Genomic DNA, 8,947 nt, shown 5'->3' on the forward strand with positions numbered 1-8,947 from the left:
GAATATAACAACACAGTTTTTAAGCAAAATGAATTTATTTTTATTCTGAATTGTTAGTTTAGTAAATTATTTATAATTTTAGTTGAAAAAATATTGACCAAAATCGGGTATAGGATTCTATTTTAACTATTTTATAAAACATAAGGTCAAAAAAATAATTTATCAAAATACAGGATCCAAACAAGTAATTGGAAAAAACACAAAGTCCAAAAATGTATAAACCCTAATATAAATATAGATTGGACATTTATCAAATCTTACGGCAAAAGTGGCCGCCCATTATAGAAATTCCCTAAATATATACACATATGTATGTAGGTGCCAAATAACATGCCTGGATAATCAAATGATGCACCCAGAGAAATAAGCAAAAGTTCTTGCCTCAAATCACTACACAGTCAAGAAAGAAGACGATGGTAAGGGATAGAAGTTGAATCAGCAGGAACTGATTTTTCCTAAGATATCAGAAGCAACAAAAGGATCAGCGATGGTTCAAGTTGGACTTCAAATGAATGATTCTGATTTGCACTAAAATCCTATTTTAAGCTAAACAATCACCAGATGATATGATACGATACAACAGTAACATTTACAAAAGATATAACGACCCTAGTTAAATTTGTCTTAATGAGCATTTGGAAGACAAGGGAGGGCTGGAAAGATTAAAGAGCCCACTCTATCTTATTTTACAGATGCCAGACCGGGAGGTTTTCTCTAGAGCCATCCTTCCATACAAGGCATGAACCAATTTTTTCTTCAAAAGAATGAGACTTGTGCCTCCTGTACCTACACGTTAAATCATCAAAATTGATACTAAAATTCCAAATTTCAAGCAAAGGAATTACCCAGCAGCATAAAAGATATAGAAATATACCTTAAGGAGCGTTGCCTTCAGCGTGAACTGGTGACTCTTACCCATGTCTTGACGCATCATCGTGCAGTGACGCTGCTCTCACATTGGGGTCATCCTGCTAATAAAATAAAATCCCAGTGAGAAAGAATTGCAAGTAAAAATCATGAGAGAAGCCACATGAATTTCTTATCTAGTTAACGAACCCGAATACCATAAGTGAAACCGGGTGCTGTTCCTCGAAAAAAATCCATCTGTCCCTGCATGTTTGAGAATCCAACAACTTGTTAGAACACCATCACTAGCATGGCATCATAGACCTCAAAATTTAGAATGAAATTACAAGGTTACCAGGCCATGCATGCTTTGCTGAGCACTGTAATACCCATCATGACTTGGGGCTATCGAGTTTAATTGTCCCTACAGTTATCATAACCCAAACCTTATATACATTAATATAACCATTACCCTTTTTTTATTTGTTAATTTAAAAATAAATGACTCACAAGCCCCTGAATGGTCTGTTGATTGCCATAATAATTGTCACGTGTTGGGGCCATCAAGTTCAATTGTACCTGACAAGGGAAGTGGTAAAAAAAAGAGCACTTGTCAATGACGGGTCCTTAAAACATGTGTATGCATGTGTATATGAATTGTGCTAGTCGTCATACCATTCCTTGCACGTTCTGTTGTGCACCATAATAACTATCGAGGGTTACTGCTCTTGAATTTAGTTTGTCCTAAAGAAAATATAAAATAGACATCAGTACTGCTGATTCATCTCTTCAGCAAAATAAAATAAACTTGCTAATTAAAATCACTTATTAATAGTGTGCAATGCTAATTACAAAAATGTTATCTACAATTGTAATTGATATCTAAAATATATTTCATTTAAATGGAGATTGTTCAGAGAGTAAAACAAACCATTTGTTGCAAGCTGTCTTGTGTCCCTACTGTCATAACATCTGGTTCAAAGCTCACCTGCAAATAAAGAATGGTTGTTAGGAGAGCACATATTTTTCCTCAAAGAAAGAAAACAATAATATAAAATGAGCTGGATTGCTAACCTTTCTTTTCTTAGTTGGATTCTTCTTTTTATTTGTCTTGCCAATATTTTTGCTTTGAGAATCTTCTTCCATGCAGAGTAGACCATGGGTGGCTGACGTGCCAGCATCTACAAGGCTTCTACTAGAATTATTAACACTCGTACAATTTCCAAAAGTTTCATCCAGTGCACGGCATGCAATGCTGTAACTCTCTTGTGACAGAGATCCCTCTTCACTCAATTTCATTGCTCGTTGACACAAATCGTTGTATCGCTGCACCCTAGATTGCAGTTGACCAGATTCTTCTCCTGTCACATGTCTGTTCTTTGCATCTCTTGTCCACCGTTTCAATATATATTGGGGTGGGATGACAGACAGACCACACATTTGGAGAACAATCAGTGCATGTCTACAAAGATAACCTTTGTATTCAAATAACCGGCATAAACAAGAAACTTCGGACTTCATCTCAAACCACGAAACTTGAAAGTCTTGCTCCTTTTCAAAATCTTGAACTCGAAAAATAATGCTCATCTCATCTTGTCTTTCCTTCTTAGGAATACAGGCAACCGCACCCAAAACCTCAACTTGAAATTTTTTGAACACAGCATGTGTATATACCCCAGAAACACTTTTCTCTAATGGTGAAGGAGATTTTAATGTGGGCTGTTTGTTCCACGTATCAGAATCAGCCTTAGCTTCCTCTTCATACCTATCTTGTAGAATTGCTTCATGTTGTCTTAGGAATTCCTGTACAGTGGTCTTCTTATGCACATACTTATCAAAGTAGTAGTTTACACTGTCAGATCTTTGTACAGTAGACATTCCAGCCAAAAGGGCATCCCTCATGAACGAAGGAACCCATTGTTTTCTATCTTCATACAGTGAGTGAATCCATTCATCGCCTCTGAGCTCACATTTATCTAGAATCTTCCACCACCTTTTTTCAAATTCTTCAACTGTCCAAGACCTGTAGATGCATTTTTCAAATTTTGCCATGAAATTTTCATGTTTTTTAATTACATGACCAAGATTTTCACTAACCCTCACCAATATGTGCCATAAACAAAAGCAATGATGAGCAGTTGGAAAGACCTCAAAAATAACTGATTTCAGCACTTTGTCATGGTCAGTTATTATTACTTTTGGTACTTGTCCACCCATGGCTTTCAGCCACGTTTGCATCAACCAGGAAAATGTAGTCACACTTTCATCTGACACCAAAGCACATCCAAGCAACATGAATTGATAGTGCTGATTCACTCCAACAAAAAGAGCAAGAGGCATTTTATATTTATTTCTGATATAAGTGGTATCAAAAGACACTGCATCACTGAAATTGGCGTAGTCATGCCTGCTTTTGGCATCAACCCAGAACAAATTTTTAATACGTTGATCTTCACCCACATCTACTGCATAGAAGAAGTTAGCATTGACATTTTGCATCTGCATGAAAAAATCAAGCAAAATCTTCAAATCTCCTGCCTCGACTGCCAAATTACGACCCTTTTCAAATGGATTCTTGGGGTCATTTCTTAGGCCTACCACATTCTTGTATTCAGCAAATTGTCTAGCCATCGCAGCATACATCTTTCTTGTTTGTTCACTAACAGCTTGGGCTGGTAAGAGTTCATGGTTATGCTCCTTGACAAAATTATGTATAACCCATTTCCCATCTGGCCTTCTCTTCACATGCATGCTAGCTTTGCAATCTGTCTTTGAGCATGATCTTCGACCAGTTAAATGATCTGGGTCTTGTTTGCTTTGCCTAGAGCGAGGCCGATTAAAGGATTTGTCATACTCACGCTTGGTCCCATATCTAGAACAAGCAAATTTTGCATCAATAAATTCTCTTGATGTCTTTGACCGCCTGCTATTTTGAATTGCAGTGTTAAATCCCATAGAACGTGCATACTCTTGATAGAAAGAATAGGCTTCCCCATGTGATTCAAATTCCATACCAGAAAGTGGTTCAAGATTTGTGTCTTCTTTAAAGACTACCATATTTGCTGTGGGAGAGTTCAAATCTCCACCATCTTCAGTCTGTACTTCATCTCCTATATCAACCATACTCCCACTAATAATATCTCCGTTATGTAGTTTCTCTTCACCATCCAACATGTTATCAATGGCAGTTGATTCTTCACCTTCTTTATCATGCTCACCAGATGGTAACCGAAGATCTATGTCCATGACAAATACAATTTCCTTCAGTTTGTGATCTTAAGGTCACCTGAAAAGTGGACAAACAAGATAAGCATCAGGCAAAATATGAGGTTGTTTTTATAAGTAAACAGAAATATGCAAGTATATTTTATCTCCATAATATTCACCAATGGATTCCCAAAGACGTGTGACCTTTCCTATCACAAGCAACAGAGTTATACAACAATAAAGTAGCTCTCCAATTTACTTCTTAATTATTTTCAACAAACTTTTACATCCACCCAGCCAATATACCCAGAAGAAACTAGTATATACAAAAACAAGCTTAACACAGCAAACATGCAAGCCTATAACTAAGCCCAATACAGGAAACTCGTCAACAACTTCTATTACATATAAATATACCCAAAGCTCTAAAACTGTCTGTCTGCCTTTCCAAAAAAAGATCAGTTCCAAATGTCCCAAAGTAAAACCAGGTACAAGAAAGCAAAGGTAACAAAAATATTACACTGAAATAAATCCAAGCAGATAATGAAAGAGGCACCTTTCGCTAAAACTGGAAGTTTCAAATCTTTTTATTCATCTTCCTGTCAACTGATCTAAATCCAATAAATTAAACATAATAACCATTAGCAATCTAAAGGTTCCATTACAATCTTTAACCAAAGGGAAGAAAAATTCCGCATTATAACATTGGAGTTTTCCCCAAAGAAGAAATAAATGTAACAAAAATAGTAACAATAAAACCTAATGATGTAGCAGTTAAATACAAATAAATAACTCTACGAAAGAATTTCCAATTGTCAGCCAGAAACATACAAAATAGGGTGGTGGGGGTCACAGACGTGAAAAAATAGAAATTTCCATTCCAGCAATTACACATACAACTTTCATATCTACAATGATCCAATTGTTGAACACAGAGAAGGCTGACTTTGTAATACAATAGAGGATTTGATGATTAATATCGAAGAAGAAACAACAGAAGCAGCCCATTAAATGAATCTAACTCTTTCTTTATTTTATTTTTTTGCAATGCCTCCATGCGAAAAATCTCAAACAATTCTGCAATCAAATAATGTGCCAAAAATAGGAACACCTTTTTCTAAAATTTAAACAAAAGTAAGAGTCATTTACTTGATATTTTGTTATTTGAAGCAAGATGTCATGTTAATTAAATCTCACTAGATTCTGAGTGACTTTCAAATGTTTCAAAGTATGTGTAACATCATAATCAATCTGGGAAAAAAAAATTACATACAATACTAAGATAATTTATGGCTAAAGCAGGAGATACTTGCACCTCTGCACCTTATTTACCATAAAAGTAAAACCTGAATTATAAATATCCATAACCCAACTCCATGTAAGAAATTTTCTTCTTAGTCTTTTTTTCTTTTCTTTTCTTTTCTTCTTCTTTCTTACTTTGGCTTTGGCTTGTATCTAATACTTAAAGGCAAACATAAAAGCCAGTCAGCCTTCTAAAGGCCAAGAAGGAAATTCTTGATCTCTTGTCATTAATATTTTGCTTAGAATTTATATATAATACTATATTGAGCTATATTAAATCTTTGTTCATGAACTTACACGGAAATGAATATCCAATCATGATCAAGATTGCAACAATGGGGAGGTTTGAGATTCAAATATTTCATTCTACCAAAATCACTACAGTGTATATGACTATCAACGAAGATTTTCATGTTACTGAGTGCTGATCAAAGAAAAGTATCAAAAATTTATCTCAGGCACAGTTACTGACTGTTTTCAGCAACAAAATTGTCATATCTATACTGAATTCACTTCACAATAACATTAGGCCACAAAAGATGATCTTTCATGAATAGTCAACATTTCAAGATTTACCTATGCAACCATAGAATCAGAGACATTGAGATGAAAATGTCAATCTCCTAAACCATACGAGTGGGAAAGGGAATTCATTATTCATGCGGATAAATCATAACCAACTAACATCGAAATCGACGAATTTTCTTGTAAATAGATTCACAGTCACACAGAAGACTTAAATCAGATAAGAAATAGGCAAGTTCAACTGGGGAATCCTCATTTATTCTAAAACATCACATGATTACTACTTCTTTCGTCCATTATATCATTTACATCACAACTAATCATTTTCACTGGACAACTTGAACTAGTAGCTTGTTCATTAGCTTAGTTTCTTACCAAACACATAGCCCACAAGCTTATATACAATTATATACAAAAACAACTATAAAAGTTGACTTATGTACATTGCTATCTATTACATAAACTCGCAATCTTAACTAAAACTCGAAAAACAACGGAATTATCACCACTAATGGGAAAAGGGTTTCGCATTTAATTTGCAAAACAAACAAAAAAATCTTCTTTAAACCCCATAATCACCCTGAAAATTCGATAAACCAATCAAATTCACCATGTACCCACATCAAATCGTACTCCATAAAATTCACCACCCCGAAGAACAATTCAAAAAATAAAAAGGGGACAGAGAGAAATCGAGTTCTGTAACAAAGAGAGGGACGTGAAGAGTACCAAGTAAGGAAGAAGGAGGAGAAGGAGGAGGTTGGAGATGGACCTTCGTTCGATCTGAGATGGATCACTCACGCGAGGCGCAAGGGCGAGTGGGGCGTACGGGTATAGCAAATTTTCTTTTTTTTTTGCCCAAAATTCCTTTCAGATTTAGGGTTTCAAAATATCTGACTCTCACCTTTCGTCACTCGCTTTCTCACACCTCTGTTCTATCTCTCTCTTTGGGATGGCGTTCACACGCGCCACGCGTGGCAGCACGAAGAGGGTGTTTTCGTAATTGTAAGAAGGTAGACGAGCTGGCCATAAGTCTTAGTGATTGAGAGGCGCGTGTAGTGAGTAATGCCTAGCTGGCATGCAAGTCAGCTACTTGCCTTCTCAGACTATGTGAACTGTGGACTATACAATGTGTGTTTTTTAGGGGGATTTTATTTCTCACCAAGTATTGGCCTTTATTCTCTTGTGAAATTATTTCTCATAAATGTGACTGTCGACTCCTAACCATAAAATAAAGTTTTATTATAACACTAGTGGTATTCAATTTTTTGAAAGTACACTTAGTTTTCCAAATTTTATTTATGTTATTTAAGTTCAAATGTGTATCACATAGATCAAATATGTTAGAAAATAGTTTATAAAATACACAACGGAAAGTGATTTATGACTTAATTAATTACAAAAAAATTAATTGGATCATAAATCTCTTTCTGTTGCGCATTCTGGAATATATTTTCTAACTGAAATGACTTATATGATACACATTTAGTAAGTCTTATGTGATACAAATTTTATGATACACAAATAAAATTTGGGGACTTATGTGATATTTTTTTTTAAATTAGGGAGCCCTAGTGATATAAACCCAAAAAAAGATGAGTGATGAAAGTCTTTGGCTTTTAATGTTGTATATATTGACACACGATAAAAACGAAAATAAGGATTGCTAAAGTTTTAGAGATTTTCCTCTTTCATGTATTGTCTAATCATTTAAAACCCAACATAATATATTATTATAAGCTTATAAACAAAATGAAAATATTCACTTCCTACTATCAATTACACTATTTTGAATTATGTATTTTGGTCTATTAACGTTGGGATCCTACAATTTTAGAAAAAATAAATAAGATTTGTTGTCCTCTGAACTATTATCACTATCAAATCATGCCCTTTGAATTTTTTACATTGTTAAAAGTTCTTCTCGAACTATGCACGTTACTGAGTTGTAGAACTTCTATTAGATTTTGTCTTATGTGGCTAATAGAGTGTTGATGTGGCTATTTGGACAATGATGTGGCATTGTCATTTGTGTGTTAAAAAAAAATTTAAAAATTTATTTCATATGAAAAATTAATAAGTTATAAAATAAAACCAGGTTTTAGAAATAGAAAAATAAATAATAATAATATATTAAAAAAAATTTGTTCATGTTCGTGTTCCATGATATGTTCTTATTCAAACCCATATATGCTCATGTTTTAAAATCATCTTATATTTTTAACAAGCCAAAGAATCATGTCTAAAATCACACAAACCCTCACAAACCTAAATTCAAATAATCAGAAATGCAAACCTAAACAAACCCAGATCTATACTCACAAGCCCATATTCAAATAATCATACACAAACTGAAACAAACACAAACTCAAACAAACCCAAATCTAAACTCAAAAATCATAAACACACAAAACCCTCTCCGTGTCCAGCTCATCTTCTCCACCTCCAGGCTCACAACGGTCATCTTCTCCAGCTTCAAGTGTAGTCGTCCAAAGCCCTCTCCATGTCCTTGTTTTGACAACTATGGTTGCTAAAGCAGCGTTGTCGTCGTCTCCGAGGCTAGCGTCATCGTCTCCGAGGCTAGCGTCGTCTTCACCTTCTCCAGCTTCAGGCTCACAACGGTCGTCTTCGCTCAAAAGGTACTACGAACTAAGGTTCAGAAAATCTTTGAAAGCTGGCTCGATGAAGATATTTTGCTCGTGGTAACCTGTTCATAACACATACTGAAGGATCCCAAGAGACTCAGATGCTCTTTATATGCTCATTATTGCCCAGGTTGTATTGCCTATTTATCATTTATTATCCGAGATAGCAGGAATATATTCTATTTTGTTATCAAATCATATCCCAATGTAAATGGGAATAATCTGTATTAAATGTATACCATATTTATTCACATGGTTACCCAAACCTATCCAGGAGATTCCCCTATTAATATCAGGGATGATGGATGGGGAAGGGGACTGCCTTTATGTATTACTAAAACTCTGTAGAAATTGTGAGAGAAAAGCAATAATATTGTCTCATGGTTTAGGTGGATTTAATCACTGAACCACGTAAAAGTTGT

General features: G+C 34.9%; 1 protein-coding gene across 9 annotated transcripts; it reads right to left on the reverse strand.

Moving 5' to 3' along the window:
* Nucleotides 1–213: 213 nt before the first annotated feature.
* LOC133818261 (protein FAR-RED ELONGATED HYPOCOTYL 3) lies at nucleotides 214–6,796 on the reverse strand. 9 transcript variants are annotated; one of them, XM_062251032.1, is made up of 10 exons: nucleotides 6,610–6,774; nucleotides 4,610–4,664; nucleotides 1,921–4,132; nucleotides 1,778–1,834; nucleotides 1,522–1,590; nucleotides 1,357–1,425; nucleotides 1,202–1,270; nucleotides 1,057–1,110; nucleotides 875–971; nucleotides 214–786 (listed from the first exon to the last, which is right to left on the reverse strand). In XM_062251032.1, the coding sequence occupies exons 3-9, from the start codon at nucleotides 4,090–4,092 to the stop codon at nucleotides 912–914; spliced, it is 2,550 nt and encodes an 849-aa protein (XP_062107016.1). In that variant the 5' UTR covers nucleotides 4,093–4,132; nucleotides 4,610–4,664; nucleotides 6,610–6,774; the 3' UTR covers nucleotides 214–786; nucleotides 875–911. The 9 variants fall into 9 exon arrangements, 7 of the variants coding, with proteins under 7 accessions (XP_062107016.1, XP_062107017.1, XP_062107018.1 ...); XM_062251033.1 differs by having other exon boundaries at nucleotides 4,574–4,664; XR_009885854.1 differs by lacking the exon at nucleotides 4,610–4,664 and having other exon boundaries at nucleotides 214–780; nucleotides 1,065–1,110.
* Between the last annotated feature and the right edge of the window lie 2,151 nt (nucleotides 6,797–8,947).

The sequence above is a fragment of the Humulus lupulus genome, chromosome 2, assembly GCF_963169125.1.
Source record: "Humulus lupulus chromosome 2, drHumLupu1.1, whole genome shotgun sequence".
Lineage (NCBI taxonomy): Eukaryota > Viridiplantae > Streptophyta > Magnoliopsida > Rosales > Cannabaceae > Humulus > Humulus lupulus.